This window comes from Stigmatopora nigra, chromosome 9, assembly GCF_051989575.1.
Source record: "Stigmatopora nigra isolate UIUO_SnigA chromosome 9, RoL_Snig_1.1, whole genome shotgun sequence".
Taxonomy (NCBI): domain Eukaryota; kingdom Metazoa; phylum Chordata; class Actinopteri; order Syngnathiformes; family Syngnathidae; genus Stigmatopora; species Stigmatopora nigra.
Genome location: NC_135516.1, coordinates 12760866 through 12781794, shown reverse-complemented (window position 1 = coordinate 12781794; position 20929 = coordinate 12760866). Strand labels below are relative to the sequence as shown.

The 20929-nt window shown below is 38.3% G+C and overlaps 1 protein-coding gene across 1 annotated transcript in view; it reads right to left on the bottom strand.

Moving 5' to 3' along the window:
- Positions 1-2556: 2556 nt before the first annotated feature.
- Positions 2557-20929, bottom strand: part of b4galt2 (UDP-Gal:betaGlcNAc beta 1,4- galactosyltransferase, polypeptide 2) — a 32240-nt gene continuing 13867 nt past the window's right edge. The window contains exons 3-8 of the mRNA XM_077724699.1: positions 17116-17234; positions 16557-16673; positions 9443-9630; positions 9237-9359; positions 7341-7445; positions 2557-3209 (exon numbers count right to left, since the gene is read on the bottom strand). Coding sequence (XP_077580825.1) covers positions 3059-3209; positions 7341-7445; positions 9237-9359; positions 9443-9630; positions 16557-16673; positions 17116-17234 — 803 coding nt within the window. The 3' untranslated portion in view covers positions 2557-3058. The remainder of the gene's footprint in view (positions 3210-7340; positions 7446-9236; positions 9360-9442; positions 9631-16556; positions 16674-17115; positions 17235-20929) is intronic.

The following is a 20929-nucleotide window of genomic DNA, read 5'->3' as shown; positions in this document are numbered from 1 at the left end:
CAATCAACATCCTGCAGATGATGATAATGATAAAATTAATGTTAATCTTGATTGATCAATATTAGGGATGTCCCGATCATTTAAAAAATCTGCCAAAAAATTATATTAAAAAAAAACATATTTTGTCCACTCTAACGTATATAGAGGAATTGCAACAATATAATCCTAATAAATATTAAAATAAATTGTGAAGCACCAAAATAAGGTTGCAAAAAAGTGTATTTTCCATAAATTAATTTATACATCAAACAAACTTGGTCACCTAATGCAATAAATTGAGTATTTTTAATTGTGATTTTTTTAGATATTTCTTTTTTGGACGTTATTTGTTTGAATAATGTCAATTTAAATATAGAAATACAATCAAATATGCTGTATATGTATATTTTTTTGCATTATACGTATTGTGTTACTTATCTTAACCCATTAACTGCCAAATAATCGTATTTAATTGCCATTATGACATAGATCAAATGATATTAATACATTTAAAAATATATTTTTTAGTTTTACCTTATTCCGATGCTCTGAAAACGACTCAATTTCCAATCGAGGACATCCCTAATCAAAATGTCGGCAACTTTAAGTGAAAAAAAAAAAAACAAAGACAGCAGTGAGAAGGCAGGACATGAAATATGGATTAATAATGCAAGTGATTAAGAACAAATAAAACAATGGCCTTAATCTACTTATCAAAAGAGAAGACTTTTTACTTTTTGTATATCCTATAATTCACTGCCAATATTTTAGTTGTTATATTTCAGTATCTGTTCTTATTTGGACTTCAAGTTGAATCCATATTTCTACTTTTAAACAAGTATACAATATACAGAGTGTAAGTACTTCTGCCTCTAATATCATAACTCAAATTTTTTTGGTTCACCTTTATAGTGAGCCAAATATCTTTGTACAAAAATCCTACAAAAAAGGTAGGAAATGACTTTTTTTGATGGAATATTCATCAGCGAGTAAGTAAAATCTCCAGCAAAATGAGGATGGAAGCACGGTGGACTAGTGGAGGGAATGAATGCATCGCAGTTGTGAGGATTTGGGTTTGAATCTTGGTTTTAGTTTTCTCTTAGGGGGATTTATAGCTTCCATCCATTCATTTTCCACGTTATCTTATATATATTATTTAATTGCCATGTATTTTTAGTACTATCCAAAATTTTATCTAACGATATTTCTATTTAAACACCCAAAATAATCCCGTTAATCTGAACCAATCATCCCAATCCAACATACGGCCGTTGTAATGGCGGACAAAACAAACATGGAGTTGATAAACTGAAGCAGTTCACGACGTTCTAACATTTTTACGCCACCTCGTAACCCACAATTGGAATATCGCCCGGGAGATGGCCGATTACGTTTGGCCGCGTTCGGTGACAATAAAGCCAGCGGTGAAATTTGCCGGGAGCGAAATCGGGAAAAGGTCAGTCAGTGGGACTCTGCCAAGGCAATCGGAGGTGATGAAATGCAAAAAAAAAACGCTCTAAAAAAATAATAAAAAATAAAAAGGAAGACGTTGTGAATGCCTGCAAACGCCAAGAAAGGACCAGAAAAAACAACAACAACCTTAAACCGAATATCAAAGTACAGTAATACCTTGACATACGAGTGCCCCAACATATGAGAAATCGTTGGCTCTATTAGCCCCGCCTCCACCCTTTCAAATGCAACCTATGGAGGGTTGTTTGCTTTTGTCTTCCCTTCAAAATATTCTGAAAATGATGCACACAAATGTCCTCACAATAGGATAACGTACCACTACTTTCCAACGAGAAGTAGTATATACTCCTCTCGTATTAGCGAAAAAGCTCCGCCATTATGCACTGACTAACGGGAAAAAAACTGAAAAAAATGCAAAGCTCCGCCCAGTGCTCGTAGAGACATTACACGAGGGAGTTGCGATGGGAAAGACGGTGGCCATGATGTTTTTATGAGCAGCCTGAGTATGCTCGTATATCAAATTTTGTCTCTTATCTCAAGATAAATATTTGCTCGAAATTGTACTCGTATCTCAAATTGCTCGTATGTCGAGGTATGACTGTATTATTGTACTGAACTGATGGGAATTTTTTTTTTTTTTTACCCCCTCAAGGTTCAACTACTCACAAATGGGAAAGAATTGTTTTGGTTTAAAAGTTGATTATTTTAAACGTGTCATTTTCTGACTTAGAAATTCAATAGTGAAGGCATCAGTTTGGTGTAAAAACTGGACGTAGGCGACAACAACAACAACAAAAAAGACATTAAAGCATAAAAACCTTGATATGCTGAATGTGGGGGAAATGATGGATGTGTTTTGGAAGTAATTAAAAAATATGTAACAAAAAATGTTTCAAAAAATAAGGCCAAGTGCTTCCGAAAAACCCCAAAAATAAATTTTCTAATCTAATCAAAAGTTATTTTTTGTCAACTGATATTTTACACAAATCGATAAAATGGAGGGAGGCGATAAATCAAAACGAAGGCCAACAAATGAGAAAAAAATAAATTCATTTAAAATTGCACGGCGCCAATAAGTCACAGCGAGAGGAATGATACTTTAAAAAAAATGGAATAAAACAAGCCAATTCCGTGTTTTTTTGTCTTTAAATAAAATTTCAGGCCCTTTGTCGCCAAATCCGACAAATCGTTAAAACATCGGAAACTCGTTTTCCTTAAAAAAAAGCGCTAACGAGTCAATTTGGAGTGGCGTACGTATAACAAATTCCCATCGCGGCGATACCTTGTTTCAAATAAAACGCAAAAACCAAAAAATAAAACGATATACATTCATTCGGGAGTCTTCGCCACTGGCGTCAAATCGTGTCCCCGCCGGCGTTAGCCTCGTGCTAACAAATCCACTTCGAGATTCGATCTCAAAACTGCTAGCGAATGTTTTTTTTTGGGTCATTCTGAGTCACTTAAGCCCAGAGCTCCTGTCAAACTGCAGATTTTTGCAACGTGCGCTTTCCAAAGTTTAGTAGAGAAAAGGAAAGCGTAGAAAAAAGAAGCACAAACCCCCAAAAAGTCTTCATCCTTTGGCTAACGGCCACTGACAAGCTGGTGGCTATCCCTTGAAAGGCCGAGGCGGTGCTTTGCCGATCTCTACGGATATGTTGGTGTATAACGGGTACCTTTTGACCTTCACCACTCTGTAGGTCAGGGAACTGATGCCGTCCTTCCTCATGGTGTTCTTCGTGTTCTGGATTTTGTTAAACCTGGACAAACGAGGACAAACTTGGAGTTAGACTAGATATAGGCAAACTACGGCTTGCGGGCCAGATAAGGCCTGTTAGGCTTTTTAATCCGGCCCGCCGACATTGTCCAAATAATGTTTTTTTTTATCCACAAGATGGCGCCATCACGCGGAATCTAGTGGCAGTTGCTCTGTCCACTTTTATTTGTTTTTGGTGTTTTACAGCCCCTCTATCTTTTTTAAATGACATTTTAATATTTCTTAATACATTCCTTTTGACTTTGTACTTTATATTTTTTGACTTTAATGATGAGTAATGATTATGTTAATAATTTAGTTCTTTTTTTTTCGGTTTCTGTTTCACATGTACTGTTAACGGAGGCACTTTTTTATATGTATCGTATCTTGTGCTGACCCCGCCCATCTGTCACATTTTTAAAGTCAATGTAGCATACAATTAGCCTAGCCTAGCATGCAAATTTTTGGGGGATGTGGGAGGAAATCAGAGTACCCGGAGAAAACCCACGGGAGGGAAGAACATGCAAAGTGCACCACCTCGGTAACCCTACGAATATTGCGTATATAACGTATAAAAATGATTAAAATGGGGTGAATGATTGATGAGGATGAAAAGTCTATTTATCAAATGTAGTATTTGAATGATTCTCAAGTAGCAAATGGAAGCTAAAGTGAAGCTGATCTAAGCTGACACATCTGGGCTGATGTCAACGGCATCTGCGCGCAGGGCGCCGGTGATTCATTCTCTTGCCGTCTTACAAAACAGTCGACGTCGCAAATTCAAGATGGCGTCGAGGCATTTGTGTATCCTCACGGCTACGGGCGACTTCCAGTGCGACGATGTTTGCATCTGGTCCAAACGAAACCGGGCTGGCGTGACATTTTTTTTTGTTATTTGTTTGTTTGTTTGTTTGTCTTTTGGGGCGCTTACATCATCAGCACAGTCATTAGCGGTTGTGGATTGGCTCTAGGATAAGGCTGTCAAACTTTGTTTGGTTGGTGGGTCATATTAAAGGGGCTCTCGGGTGGGCCGGACTAGTTATTGGCCCCTCCCAGTGCAAAATGGGTTGGACGTCTAGAGTTGTCAATGGCACTGAAAGGTGTGCATCCACCGCCAGTTCAAGGGTCAACAAGTTATGCTGTGGTGGTGGGAGTAGGAGTGGTTCATTTATACATTCACTAAATAAAAGTGTAGTCGTAGTAGCAGTGATTTGTCTGACTAGAAGGAGCTGAAGTCATAGTAGTATTAGTCAGTAATGGGTGGTCCTACAGATCCACAAGATGGAGATGTAGTAGTAGTAGTAGTGGTAGTAGTAGTAGTTGTAGTGTTAGTAGTGGTAATAGTAGTAGTGGTAGTAGTGGTAGTAGTAGTAGTGGTAGTAGTAGTAGTGGTAGTAGTAGTAGTGTTAGTAGTAGTAGTGGTAATAGTAGTAGTAGTAATAGTAGTAGTATTAGTAGTAGTGGCAATAGTAGCAGTAGTAGTGATAGTAGTAGTATTAGTAGTAGTGGCAATAGTAGCAGTAGTAGTAGTGATAGTAGTAGTATTAGTAGTAGTGGCAATAGTAGCAGTAGTAGTAGTGATAGTAGTAGTATTAGTAGTAGTGGCAATAGTAGCAGTAGTAGTAGTGATAGTAGTAGTATTAGTAGTAGTGGCAATAGTAGCAGTAGTAGTAGTGATAGTAGTAGTATTAGTAGTAGTGGCAATAGTAGCAGTAGTAGTAGTGATAGTAGTAGTATTAGTAGTAGTGGCAATAGTAGCAGTAGTAGTAGTGATAGTAGTAGTATTAGTAGTAGTGGCAATAGTAGCAGTAGTAGTAGTAGTAGTAGTAGCGGTGGAAATAGTAGTAGTAGTAGTAGTGGTAATAGTAGTAGTAGTGGTAATAGTAGTAGTAGTAGTAGTAGTGGTAGTAGTAGTGGTAATACAAGTAGGAATAGTAGTAGTAGTGGTAATAGTAGTAGTAGTAGTAGTGGTAATACTTGTAGTAGTAGTAGTGGTAATACTAGTAGTAGTGGTAATACTAGTAGTAGTGGTAATACTAGTAGTAGTGGTGGTGGTAGTAGTAGTAGTAGTGGTAGTAGTAGTTTTGATCCAAGTCTGGGCAGTTATACCATGCATATGTTTTAATGCACTTGAGGATTACACGGCAAGTGGCAAAATGTTGTGGACAGCATGGCAGACGCACCAACCGGAAATCTTTTCCTCGAACAGCATGACACCAGGAGGTAAAAATAGAAATATGGGAAAGGATTGACACTTCCATCTGAACGGGATTGGGGGGGGCTGTCAGTGAGGGGAGGGTGGGGGTTGCATTCCCTGCACTTTGAAGCCAAATGAGCCCCTGCACGACACAAGAAAAATCAAGCGTGGACGAATGGCGGGATGAAATTATTCCGGAGCTGACAGATGGATGGAGGAAGATACGGCGATATTAAAAAATAAAAGAAAATCTACGGATAAAGCCTGCCATTGAGCGCGCAGATTAAAAAGCCACAGACTAATCCGTCGCGTACATAAAGAGAATATTTGATGCCCTCAATTTGGATGCCGGGAAGCCACTCTGGCACACATTTCAATTTGATATACATCCAAGCACAAGGAACGCATCACCCAAAAAAAAACACGGCCTACACTTGATTGACACTTTCCCCGATACGCCGCGACGCCATTGGTCGGTCAACGTGCTTTAACTGCGTTTTCTCATTAGCCGACGGAGCTAATAAGTCTACTTGGACTAAATTGTCTTTATTGACTATATAATGGAAAGAAAGATATTAGAAAATGTGATGCTGAAACGGGATATAAATGGAGGTAAATGATAAATGAAGTATGAATGGGAAATTGAACACGCCATGAGGAATTTATACAGAAACAAGTGTGTGTGTGTGTGTGTGTGAAGGTGATGAATGTGCTTCTTTTTGCGCCTGCGCTGACCAGTCGTCTCATTGTTATGCTTCACCATGACCGGGAGACATGGAGAATGGACTCTTGTTTGCGTGTGTGTGTGTGTGTGTATTAAAGTGTGTATGTGTGTGTTTATGTGTGTTCAAGTGTGTGTGTGTGTGGGCAAAATAACATGCCCTCATTGAACTGTCATGGCGACGCTTCCCTGGATAAACATAAGCAAGCTCCAATAAACTCATTTGCATTGCCAAAAAAGATCTTTTCAGAGTTAGTTTGTGCCCCCAAAATATTGATTTGATACTTTTTTTTAACTTATATTGATTGCGCAAGAAGTAGCATTGAGGAGTGTTGTTTAAAATGTGTGAAGGAATGATGGGATGTGATTTAATAAGATAAGGGAAGGATAGTTATTGGTTTTTAGTTGGTAGATTTAAAGTGGCATACATTTATTAGAGTGTGTGTCAAAGTGGCGGTTCGGGGGCCAAATTTGGCCCGCCGCATCATTTTGTGTGGGCCGGGAAAGTTAATGATGAGTGCTAACTTTCAGTTTTAGGATTAAATTAAAATGTAGATTATGGATGTATATTATATTTTCTATTTTTCCCCCTTTTAAATCAATAATTGTCATTTTTTAATCGATTTTTTCTGTGTTTTCAAAAATCTGTATCCAAAAAAAAAAATAACGGTGGGAGGCGGAGCTTCCGCTTCAGCAAGTGTTTTCCAGACGCATAAAAGCAGCTGTTGTATAAATAAATGACTTATTTGCTGTTGTGATAAATGAGGCCCAATATGTTGGGATGAGCCCTCTGAGGCACATTCATCAACAAGAATATAGCGTACCGCCTCACATTAAGCTCTTTAAAAGCCGATTATCACTATTTATTCTCTCTAAACGCCTACTGCCATCCCGCATAGCAAAACACCAGCACTGGCCCCGCCCACTTTCATACCAAACACCCACTTTTGACAAACTTCACCAAAAAGTTAGACCAGATCTCTCATTTTAGGGACTTTACAGGCCACTTTATGTATATTTTGGATCAATTCCTATCGATTTTGGTGGAATAAATTGACTTTTTTTTGTTGATTTTGGCTAAAATTCGCGCAAATGACCACAAATAGCTTCTATCCAGTGATTATAAAGTGGATTTCTGCATTAAAGTGTAGTGACAAAGCCCAAATTTGCCTTTAAAAAGGGTGTATTTTGGGAAAAATGTAAAAGTGACACAATACCTTTGAGGATTGGGCTCGTTGTGTTTGTCTCTTTCGTGTTTGATCATTCTGTAGCGACCGATGCGTACGTCCGGCCTGGATACCTTCATCCCATTTAAAGTGATCCTGCAACACACACAGCAGCGAAAATAGACTTTAAATGAGTGTTAGACTCAAAAGTTATTGGCTTGATTGGTCTCACAATGGCGGATTTTCTGCGGGAATGCAATAGAAGGCACTAACTAGCACAGCCTGAACAACATCCGCTTCCACGCTGCGTTGTCCGCTGGCCAGCACGCTTTGAAAAGACTATCCAAAGGACAAATTGCTCTTATTTCTTGTACATAATAGCGTCGCAAGTGTTTCTCCATTTTTGTTGTTGTGCACAACTGCGGAATAACCCGAATAAAATTGCCTTTCTAACCACTTCACCAAGACACTTGAACGAATCACCCTTTTTCTTTTAGAACGCTTACTCGGAATGCTAATTTGTCGCGGTGGTTTCAAAAATGCAGCTTGCGGGCTAAAAGCGGCCCGCTAAGAGTTCCAACCCGGCCTAGGGGAGTTTAATCTAATCTAATTTAAATCTAAAATAGTATAATCTAATCTAAATCCAAAATAATCTAATATAGTATAATCTAAAATAATCTAATCTAAAATAATCTAATCTAAAATAATCTAATCTAAAATAATCTAATCTAAAATCATCTAATCTAAAATAATCTAATCTAAAGTAATATAATCTAATATAGCCTCATCAAAATCTAAAATAATCTAATCTAAAATAATCTAATATGAAATAATCTAATATAATATAATGTTAAATAATCTAATCTAATGTAACCTCGTCTAAATCTAAAATAATCTAATCTAATATAACCTCATCTAAATCTAAAATAATCTAATATAATATGAAGTAATCTAATCTAAAATAATCTAATCTAATATAATCTAAAATAATATAATCTAATCTAATATAATCTAAAATAATATAATCTAATATAATCTAAAATAATCTAATCTAAAATAATCTAATATAAAATAATCTAATATAAAATAATCTAATCTCATCCACATTGGCTATCGTTGTTCAAATGGGGGGTTAAAACTACATTTCCCTCCTTTATTGATTCCCTCAGTCTATGAGTATCAGCAAATCCACAAAAAGTGGCGAGTGGCACTGGAGCCGCATACAAAAATCGACCCAGAAAAAAAAGGGTCCTCCAGATTTGATATTAAACGTGTGTGAATGCAGCAGAAGCTTGTCCAAAATGAGCTTTGAAGGGCACGCTTCTTACCACTGCTCTTCTAAAGGCTTTTAAAGCAGCCGGCCGTGACGACGCAAGGGGGGGCAACGGATGGGTGTGTGGGGGGGGGGGGGGGGGGCGGCCAGGCAGCTAGACCACCCGTGACCTTCACACACACGGCGGCGACGGCTTAAAGCAAGATTAATAAATTGCCTTTGTAATGTGGCTCCAAATGAAAATCATAAACTTGGGCCAATTTCAAAAGCTTTACTTTGAAGAGAAAAATAGGACAGACGGGATGGTTGGTGACGGATTGATAATCAAAATCTACAAAATCAAACATTTTTTACAGCCCCTTTATCTTTAATTAAATTACATTTCAATATTTTTTAATACATTACTTTTTACTTGACTTTGTACTTTATACTTTTTACTTTAATGATGAGTGATGAGTATGTTAATACTTTAGTTTTCTGTTTATGTTTCATATGTACTATTAACGGATGCACTTTTTTATATGTATCCTATCTTATGTTGACCCCGCCCACCTGTCACATTTTTAAAGTCAATGTGGCCCCCGGTTTTCCCAAAAAATCGGCATTGTAGTGAAACCGTGATATTCGAGGGATTACCATACAATCTTGCAATGCAATTCCATTTTAAAACTCACCTGTTATAGATGTCGTCATCCTCCCCTCCCCAACCCCAGTAGTCGTTAGGGAAGCCATTGATCTTCAGGAACTGTTTTTTACTAAGCCCCGAAACGCCTCCAAAGTAGCCGGCGTAGGGTAGCCTGACCAAAAGGGAAAAAAAGGACGCCGGTAAACAAACAAAGCATTTTTTTTATGGTGCCAATATACATAGATGTCCGCCTACCTGAAGCCGAACTTGTCCATGGCGATGGCAAAGTGTCGGGGCTGATCGTAGCAGTGGTAGAGGTTACGGTCATCCATGGGGATCAAGTCCACGTCGCTGAAGATGAAGCAGTTGTAGTCGCCGTCCTTCAGTGTCTCCACGTAACCAACGTTTAGCAGCTTGGCGCGGTTGAATGTGTCTTCACCCAACTGCAAAAAAAACAACAACAACAACAAAAAAACGTGGTTTTTTTTAATGTATTTTTTAGATTTTACCAAATGATTTTTAAACTAAAAACAGAAAATATGGATCAAAAAATGACAATCATTGATTAAAAAGGGAGAAAATCAGGAAATTTAATATACATCGTTAGTATTCACTTTAATTTGATCCTAAAACAGAAAATCGGTACTCATGATTTACTTTCCTGGGCCACACAAAGTTATACAGCGGGCCAGATTTGGCCCTCGGGCCGCCACTTTGACACCTGTGGTGTAAACCAAACATGGCTGCGACAATTGAAAACTTGCAACTTTTTATAAAAACATATTTAATAATTATTAGCAGGAAACAAAATCCCAAAGTAGTAAATTGGCGAGAAGTGAAGTCGCGATATTCGAGGGATTACTGTAGTTAATTTTCTTAGTTTAAATCTGAATTTCTGAAAGAAAAACCCCAACAAATGACCAAAGGGTCATTTGACACCGTCAATTTTTATGAATCCCACGGTTAGGCCGCTATAGGGCCGTATGAAATTGATATACTTGTCCGATTACTCTGAATGATCAGTTTCATTAGCGTCAAGGTTAATCAGTATATAATCCTCACATCTGGAGGATTTAGCATGCCGCCGTCCGCGTTATTTACGCTCGCCGCCTTTCATAAATCGGAATCTGCGTCGCCGCTACTGCTGCTGTGTGTCTAGTAAATAACGGATGGGTTCCCGCAAGGGAAAATTTACGGCGCGGCGCCATCTCCGGGTCGTGCCAAGCAATTAGGGACGGAGGTACGGCTTTAGCGTGGCGGCCATATTTAGTGGGCCCGCCCGTGCTCTTGTATTTATGAGCGCTCAATGGCGGGATGGATTGACCTCTACTAAACTGTTGTGCGCCATTATGTTTTACACGCATGTGTGTATTTTTGTGTGTTTTTGTGTGTGTGTGTGTGTGCGTAAACATTGTATGCAAAAGTATAAGATTAAATCACAATGTTTTCTGGTGAATGAAATAAGAATGAGTCATTTGAATACTCATTTTATGAATGAAAGCTAATTGAATGCTAGTTCATGTTAGCTCATTTTGTTATTAAGCTAGTTAGCATCATGCAAGAAAAATACATAGACTTTGTGGGCAAAAGTTGATGCCTAAATAACTGGTGGGTGATGTTTGAGAAAAATGAGCAACAAAATGAGTTTCGCGGTTTTAATTTATAGTATTTTGATTTTAATCTTGTAATAGTTTGATTTTAATCTGGTTATGTTAATTTTTCTCTCTGGATATTCCATTGTATGACCATTGGTGATAGCACAACAGTACTACAGCAGTCCCTCGATTATTGTAGCTTCACTACATTGCGTTTTTTTTCTGGAGGAAATTTTTTATTTATTTTAAAAAAAATGTATTTTTTTGGGGGTTTGTGTAATTTTTGTACCCAATTTATACCCATTCTTTTGTGTTTATGTCATGTTTGTGTAATGTTTGTCATTTTTTTGTTTATGTAATATTTTTTGTGTAAGTGTATTCTTTTTTTAATTCAATTTTTTTAACATTCATAAAAATGTGAAAATCCACACTGAAACTTGCCAGCGGAAGCCACTCCCCCTCTGTCGCTTGCTACTTAAAACTAATTCAGTAAATAGGGAAAAAATATTATTTTATTTTATTTACTGACTGATTGATTTATTTTTGTAATAGGGGTTACCCTACTTTGCAGTTTTACCTTTATCACGGCCATATCTGGTCTACATTGACCGCGATAATCGAGGGATTACTGTACTACACTGCTATACAAATACACACAGAGATATCTCATTCAAAAGCTAACACAGTATTCAATCCCTCCCTCTCGCCGTGGCTCGTTTTCTCGTAGGAATCGTGTCGGTGCTGGCGAGGGGCCAAGAGCGCTAATTTGTCGCAACGACTTTCCCCGCGTGGCACACAACAACGGCGGCGACGACGACGACGCACAAGCGAAAAGGCCACGGGCCGGCGCCGGCCAATTTAATTAGCGTGCTTGCCGTCCTGTCGTGTACGGAGCGAAATCACATTAACACAATTGAGGGCCATTTGCTTGCAATAACACGGCGGCGGCGCGCTAGCGTAGCACAATTTCAAGCTATTTTTAGCAAACTAATGACGGCCTAAAGAAGAGGACGCGCTAGGAGGATGCTAACTTAGAAATAGAGACGGCCCAGATTTGATGGCGTGGTCGGGGAGGGGCATTTTCAGAGGATTGGAATCGAGTGGGAGGAAAAAATTACTCCCTGGTGTAATATCTATACGAGCACTGGGCGGAGCTTAGCATTTTTTCAGGTTTTTTTTCTCTGTTAGTCATTGCGAATGGCGGAGCTTTTTCGCTAATACGAGAGGAGTATATACTACTTTTCATGCTTTATTCTATTGCGAGGACATTTGTGTGCATCATTTTAGGAATATTTTGAAGGGAAGACAAAAGTAAACAACCCTCGATAGGTTACATTTGAACGTCAGGGTGGAGGCGGGGCCAATAGAGCCAAGAAAGGTATCAAAATGTCAAACTACCGTATTTTCACGACTATAAGGCGCACTGCATTATAAGGCGCACCCTCAATGAATGACATTTTCCCACATATAAAGCGCACTGGATTATAAGAGGCACTGGATTATAAAGCGCACTGGATTATAAGGCGCACTGTATTATAAGGCGCACTGTATTATAAGGCACACTGTATTATAAGGTCTATTTTGAAGAAAATTTAAGACTTTTAAGTGCGCCTTGTAGTCGTGAAAATACGGTAAATTAGAATTAAATTTAGAGTAAGGTTAGATTAAACAGATTTTTGAGTGTGTCTGCATCATAATCCAAGTTCATTTAAATTAGTTTGTTATGTTACGAGCGTGTTACCATGCAAAAAGTCCAACCCCCCTTACTCCCCTCCACAAAACCTGTCTAATTTTAGTACTATTAAACACATTTCAGTACTATCAAACCCATTTCAGCAGTTTTAAACCACTAGTTATGTATTACTTTGTTAATAGACTTGCTCATTAGAACAAATAAAAACATTTTATCCAATCCAATAATCTATTTTTGGTGTTTTTTCAGAGGGTTGGAACCAATTAATTAGTTTTCAGTTCATTTCAATGGGAAACATTCATTTGAGTTAAGAGTAAATCGACAGTCCCAGAACACATTAAAGCTAGTATCTGGAGTACGGTCGCACTGTATTCAAGTACGTGGACGCCATTATTTTGTCAGTGGATGGGGAACCGGCAGCCACGGCGAGCATCTGCTAACGTCTTTTTCCCTTCACGCCACTTGAGCGTCTGATGTCAGGTGGCAGCTCCCCGAAGTACACTTGCGTTTGTCTCTTTACACACGCGTCAGCTGTTTCTCTTTTGAGTGACACCCGGGAAAAAGCCGCCACCCCCCATCCCTGGTTACGGCACAGCGACCTTGCCCTCCACATTTTCCCGCCCTGACGTTTGTCAGAGTTTGCGTCCTCCCCTTTAAATCCATTCAGTCTTTCTTACAGGTTTTTTGACACGCTACTTTTGGTACTTCTTGTTTTTTTTCGTTCGCCGTTTTTCCGCGGAGACGGACGGAAGGGACCGGCGTGTATTTTTCTTCATGTTTTTTGACACGTTTGACAGTTGTGGGATAACGAGGGTTATGAATTGCCAATTCCATTCCTGGCAGGGAGGGATCTCCCCGTCGCCTTCTTTTCAGAAATAAATACGAGTTACCTCATTTTGTGGATAGTGATATCAAGTCCCAAAATAGCACAATTAAATGTGTTTTTTTCCCACAATTTGGAACAAAGCATGCCAAAATTAAAGCCATATAAGTAGGTTAAAACTTGTTGTTGTTGTTATTGTAACTCTTTGATTTCTGAAAAGTTTTGTTGCCAAGTGTAAACATAGTTTTCGTGCCTCTACTTACAAATGCCTCTACTTACAAATGCCTCTATTTACAAATGCCTCTATTTACAAATGCCTCTACTTATAAATGCCTCTACTTATAAATGCCTCTACTTATAAATGCCTCTACTTGTGAATTTTTCAGGTTACGCAATCCCTCTGAATGTAAATGAATTTCCTGTATCCGTTATTTTATTTTGAAATTGTCCTGGTAACATCAGTGTAGCTTGTTATTCATTTAATGACATAAATAATAAAATTCCTTATAATTTTTGTCCAATTATCGCATCTTTCATAGAAAATTGGGTTATAGATAATTTTTTAAGGGTTGATTTGTTTTTTGTTTTTTAGGTCCGTGGAAGGAATGACCAAATTTACATATAAAGTACACTTTTACTTACAAAATATTCAAGTTACAAAAAAAGTATTGAAACCAATACTTTTATAAGTAGAGATATGATTCTATAAGGTATTAATCATGCTGTATATGTATTTTTTTGTATTATAAGTTACTGAATGATCCTTTGACAAGGAATAAATACTTAATATACTAAAAACATCTTAAAAAGCCAACTGTAATCTTCTGAAAATGACATGATTTCCGTACAACCATTTGCTTTTAACCTTTAACTGTAATTTTAATGAAGCGTTTCTAACAGAATCCACAAATCATAAGAGTAAAAAAGCCAACTTCTAAATGGTTGTTCAAATGCAATTTTCTTTTCTCCTTCCTGCTGCTGCTGCTATTTTCTCATTATGTCCGGAAACTCTCTCTCACACACACACACACATAGACATGGCGGCGTCTGGATTGGACGCCACGTGTCCAATCCAGACCTGCTGCGGCTCAATACCGCCAGGTGACTCATCCCTCCTGGTTTCCCATCGCCACCAATATGGGACGCCATCTGCCTTCTCCAATCTCGCCGTCACTTTGAGATATCGCCTCTGTGTGTAGGTGGCGCTGTGTGGGTGTGTGTGTGTGTGTGTGTGTGTGTGTGTGTGTGTGTGTGTATGTGTGTGTGGGTTTCATCATTTCCTTATCATTTGCCCTCATTTTTCTGTTTCCTCACATCATTCATACAAAAATTGGGATATTTTAACCCACTGTTGTCAAAGTGGCGGCCCGGGGGCCAAATCTGGCCCGCCGCATGATTTTGTGCGGCCCGGGAAAGTCAATTATGAATGCCGACTTTCTGTTTTAGGATTAAATTAAAATGATAGATATAGATGTATATTAAATTTCCTGATTTTCCCCCTTTTAAATCAATAATAGTCATTTTTTAATCATTTTTTTCTGTTTTTAGTTCAAAAATCATTTTGTAAAATCTAAAAATATATTTAAAAAAAGCTAAAATAAATATTGTTTTAGATCTATAACAAACTGAATATTCAGGGCTTTTAATAAAGTTCTTTTAATCCATTTATTAAAAAAATCTCAATATAAGATAATGGGAAAGTAGCAACGTGTTCTACCATTAAAAAAAACGGTAGCCATTATTTGACACATGCTAACGTTATTTGAGAAGACAGCTAGCTAAAAATCTACTCTATTTCTCTTGATTAAAACAATCGCCATTATTTGACATGTACTAACAAGTACGAAAATTATGCTAAAAATAAATAAAAGCTAAAATAGCTTAGCATTTCAGCTTTCCCAACAATATTATTAAGAATCTCTGCTAAAGTTGTTCATGTTTATGTTAAGTTTTTCAAAGTTTTCCCCATTTTTTTGTGGAATAAACTCCATGCCTTTAGTCGATGGCGCTAAATAATTTTTTTTATGCTTTCAATTATTTTTCAGGAGCAGGCGTGTTAAATTATGAATGCCTCCCAATTCTTTCAAAATGTCTGAAGTTGCTCTTTTCAGAGTACAGAAAAAAACAATCAAATTCCACATTTACAAGGAGATTACTATCTTTTTCCCCGGTCATTTTCTTCCAAAAAACATTGTTAACATTTCATTATTCCTTCCAATATTTGGTAGTAACGAGATGAGAAGACAAAAAAATCAGTTTTAATTGAATAGACTTGACACGGTTAGCATTTGAATAAAATCACGCTAACACGAGATCATTTAAAAACTACAAAAAAATGTGTTATGGAATATAATTTGCACTATTCTCCCAACAAATGAAGCAGAAACTAATCGACGTGATATGTTCCAAAAGAATATTACGTTCCACTGTTCATCAAAAGACCAATTAAAATACGGCACAATGCGATTGGCTGTTGTTGAGGTAACCAGGAACCGGTCGAAACCGGTCGAAACCGGCTGGTGAAGGTTCAAATGGAATGAAAAGCACTAAAAATTGATCTTCACCGTCTAGTGCTTCGAATCCAGCCTTCATTTTGTGTCTTTTTGAGCAGGACTGGTCGCCGCTATCCTCCATGGTGTCCCAATTGGAAGCCTACTTCATATGCAGACTTTTTTTTTTTTAGGATATTACGCAAGATGTCTTTCTAGTGCTAAATATAAGCGCCAATTCCCAACTACAAAAGTCCTTCCAAGGCAGGTCTCCCCTCTCACCATTGGGGGGGTGCTGGAGCCCATCCTAGCCAATAATATTTCGATTTTTTTTTTAAATAAATGGATTAAAGGAACTGGATTAAAATACCTGAATATTCAGTTTTTATAGATCTAAAATAATGTATTTTTAGATTTTACAAAATTATTTTTGAACTAAAAACACGGAAAAATGGATTAAAAATTACAATTATTGATTTAAAAGTGGGAAAATCAGGACATTTAATATACATCTATACTCTTCATTTTAATTTGATCCTAAAACAGAAAGTCGGCACTCATCATTGACTTTCCCGGACCGCACAAAATGATGCGAAGGGCCATATTTAGCCCCCGGGCCACCACTTTGAGACCTGTGATTTAGAGTGTTAGCTAGCCTAGCATGCACATTTTTTTGGATGATATATATTTCCAAATGTTTTTATATAGAGTTATTGCAAAATTCGACTGATAATAAATATCAAAATAAAAGACAAATCCCTCCCCTTACCTGATTGATGATATAGATGCCGTAATCGATCCTCTGACGTCGCAGGATGGGATGGAGGTAGTGCAGCCAATACTTCAGGTGGTTTTCCCGGTGTCGGAATGGGATGATAATGGCCACCTTGAAAAAAAAAAACAATTAAATGATAGATATTTGTTTTTGTTTTACAGTCCCTCTATCTTTTTTAAATGACATTTTAATATTTCTTAATAAATTCCTTTTGACTTGACTTTGTACTTTATACTTCAGACTTTAATGATGAGTGATGAGTATGTTAATCCTTGAGTCCTTTTTTCCGTTTATGTTTCATATGTACTGTTAACGGATGCACTTTTTTATCTGTATCGTATCTCGTGCTGACCCCGCCCATCTGTCACATTTTTAAAGTCAATGTGGCCCCCCCAAGCCCAAAAACTTTGCCCAACCCTGTACTAATTCAATGTAAAATTCTGCTCTACGAAAATTTCAACTTACAAAAAAAGTATTTTACTGCAGTTTAGCCCAAAATACAACTACAACTACCCCCCCCCCCCCCCCCCCCCCCCCCAACACAAGACCTCACCTTCCAACGAGCCCGACAATCAGGCGGCGTGTAGCGTCCTCCCTCCGTCACGTTGGGATTCTCTCGTTGTACACGTTCCATCGTCATCTGGGAGCTGAACTCGATCAACAGGCGTCCCACTGAGGACGCACAACAACAACAAGAATTAAGGACGTGAGGCTAAATAACGAGAACAACAAAAATGGGGTGGCCCATTAAAAAAAAGCCGCTCCGGCAACTTTTTCCATCATCAAAGTAGCGCTCGCGGCTAATCAAAAACGCAAAATAATAGCCGGGTTTTCCGACGCCATTCCTCGAAAACTCTCCTTTGAAGTTTGCGCAAAGTTACTTAATGACATGATGATGAAGCTACGCCATATGTTACTTTACATATTTGAATCTAGAGGGTTCCCATTCTAATTAATTAGAGTGGAGAAAAGCCAGGGACGATATAATACATCAGAATATATCATGAAAAATGCTAAATATGCCCTCTTAAAGGGAGCAATGTGATTGGACGCTGAGGAAGGGATTGGAGAAAGCATCATATGTTGACCAAAATAAGTTTAAAAGCTTCAACTGGAATTTGAAGAAGGAAATATGTCGAATAATTTGGTTTTTTTGATAATATTAATTATTCAAATGTATTTTAAATAGTACTTCAAATTCCTTGAAAAGTCCAAGGCACCTGATTCTTACTTAGTACTTCAGAAATGTAAAAATAAAATAGAAAAATAATAATTAGACATACATTTATTTTTCAGACCAGTTTGAGCAAACTTGGGGGTGCTGGAGCCTCTCCCAGCTTACATTTCTATTTAAATATTCAATATTAACGTTAATTGTTGTCAAGATAAAGTGAGTTTACAGTAACGTCAACAAAAAATATCATCAAAATATTGTATAGTAAAGCAAAACAGTATTTTTTAGAACGACTTTCAAAATAAAATTGTTCTATATCAATGTTAACGTTAATTGTTGTCAACACAAACTACCAAAAAGCGTGCCAATGTGCGTAAAGCAACATCAACAACAACAAAACCATCAAAATATTGCATAGTAAAGCAAAACGCTATTTTTTAGACCGGCTTTCAAAATAAAAATATTCTACATCAACATTAATTGTTGTCAAAAACTACCAAAAAGCATGCCAATGAGTGTAAACTAACATCAACAACAACAAAAATCATCAAAATATTGCCCAGTAAAGCAAAACTGTATTTTTTAGACCAACCTTCAAAATAAAAGCAAGCCATTGAATGATTTTTAGCCGCATATTCATTGACTAACTCACTTTTCTAATGCGTTTTATCTGCCAAAATCCAATTGAACCGACAGAGGAGTCAAGTCGCCAAGCCCCTCCCCTTCCAGCAGATTAGCGATCATTCCCCGTGAATAGCGGCCAATCAGGCGACAATATCTCAGCCAGTACATATTTAAAAGTCAAGCAAGTAGAAAGACAATAATACACAGCGAGTAACATAGATTTTTTTATCCTCGGGGGCCATTTCCTGTGTCCTCCATTGATGGAGTTGTGCATTAAAAGAGAAAAGTGCGTACACGTTCCAGAGTTAATAATCCACTTAGTATTGATGAGTTTGCCTTGAGAGGCCTCGTCCAATCAAACGCAGCGGAATCAACCCAAGAGTCATCGACTGGAAGCGTGTTGTTGCACGCCGTTCTCTACGTAAAGAGTCCCAATTGTGCTTTTGGTTCGCCATCTTCTTCCTGTCATTAGCGAGAGCGATAGCCTTGGAAAATCTACAGAAACCAAACTGGCCCCGCCCCTGGGGTGCCAATTATATGCCAATCGTTATTCCTAAACGACAGGGGGGTTCAGACTTTTGTTCTCTGAGGGGGTGGCGAGTTTGGGAAAATCAAAGGAGTCCTTAGGAACTAATGCTGGTTCAATCTAGTTAATTTTTTTTAACATTTTTATTCTCGTGGGAGGTTCGGGGGATAGTGGTTAGGGCGTCGGCGAGGCGGTTCTGGGTCGAGGGTTCGATCCCGGGTGTTTAATGTGTGAGGTTTGGATGTTCTACCTGGGCTTGTGTGGGTTTTCTCCGGGTACTTTAGGTTTCATCGCTAAAATATGCATGCTAGGCTAATTGGATGCTAAATTGTCCTTATTCATTACTATTATGTTTTTTTTATTTTTAAAAAGCTACAATGTGTATTTTTTAATGATGTGCAATATTAAAGTGGAAAAGAGAAAATATTTTTATATATTTATTTTTATTACATGTATATTACATTTTTTTTTAACTAGAAACACAAAAAAATGGATTAAAAAATTGCAATTATTGATTTAAAAATGGGAAATCAGTAAATATAATATACAACTATAATTTTCATTTAAATTTAATTTTAAAACAACTCATTTACTTTCTCGGGCCGCACAAAATGATGCAGCGGGCCAGATTTGGCCCCCGGGCCATCGCTTTGACACCAGTACTCTAGTTGGATTATTTCAAATTTGAAGGGCAGGTCAAATGAAATGTCCTCCATTTCCGGACTGAGCCGGCAGAAATCCGCCGAAAAGCGTGGCTTTTGGCTTGTGTTCGGGAATGGACGCAAGGCACGGACGGATGGACGGAGGGATGGACGGACGGTGTTGATTAACAAGCAGCTTGGCGTGCCAGCTCGGCGCTCAGATGGCGTGCGGGACGGGACAGGGACGAGGACGCGGTGTCAGGCCTCTAGAGGTCAACGTTCAAGTGAGAGAGAGAAAAAAAAAATCACACATTCCCTGGCATACTCGGTGGCCAAAATCCAAAGCGACACTTGATTGACAGCATGACGTCACGCAAGGGCAAAGGTCACGGCGTCATTCAGACAGCTCCATAAATTCATAAATAATCCTCATTATCACCACTAAATATTTTTTATTTAGGAAATCTGCTGATGACTTTGTGTCAGATGATCTAAAATTCTATCATTTTCTGAACTGCTTCTCACGGGGGTGCTGGAGCCTATCCCAGCTAACTAACAGGGAACCCCTTGAATTGGTAGCCAGCCAATCGCAAGAAACAAGAAGCCAAACAACCAATCATTCAACTATAAACCAAACTTAGCATACCATTAGCCTAGCATGCATGTTTTTTGGAATGTGGTAGTTAACTGAAGCACCCAGAAAAAACCCACAAAGAACAGGTAAAAATAGCAAAGGGATCCTGTAGCGGTGAGACCCTAAAAAAAATGTATAGCTATCAAATCAACATTCAAAACATGCACATTTTCTGCTGATTTCCAAAAGTCAGGTTAGCTTGCGGGTTAGCGCTTTGAAAAGTGGCAAAAACGATGCTTCCCCTCAAAGCTGTCGGCGCACACTTCAAGCACGTACCATTGGCTCCGGCACCCTCAGAGGGAGGTTGCCCAAGGGTCCAGTCAGCCGGGTGCCCCCCCAAACGGATATGCATCAATGCCCACGGTCAACATCCTCCTTCCCTTTAATCTTCCTCATCCCTTTTATTCCACACCCGCTTTTTCCCCATCAGGTATTTTCTCTCCAAGGCCAAGATACATCGAACCGTTGGCTAATTTTACATCCTTTCCCAACAGTACCAAGTGGCAAAAACAACCTTTTTAAGTGCTCGTCTTGCAAGGATGACGGATTTTTTAGCATGTCGCTATGTAGCTAACAAGCTAATTAGCTTGCGTTTTTCCACCAATTTTGACGGCGTTTTGTGTCATAGGAGTCTAGCGGGGATCAAAATGTGGAAATTGGATGAAGCTTTTCGGAAAGTAGCACAAATACACACAAAGTACACACAAAGTACACACAAGTACACACAAATACACACAAATACACACATAGAAGCTCAACAGGGATCTG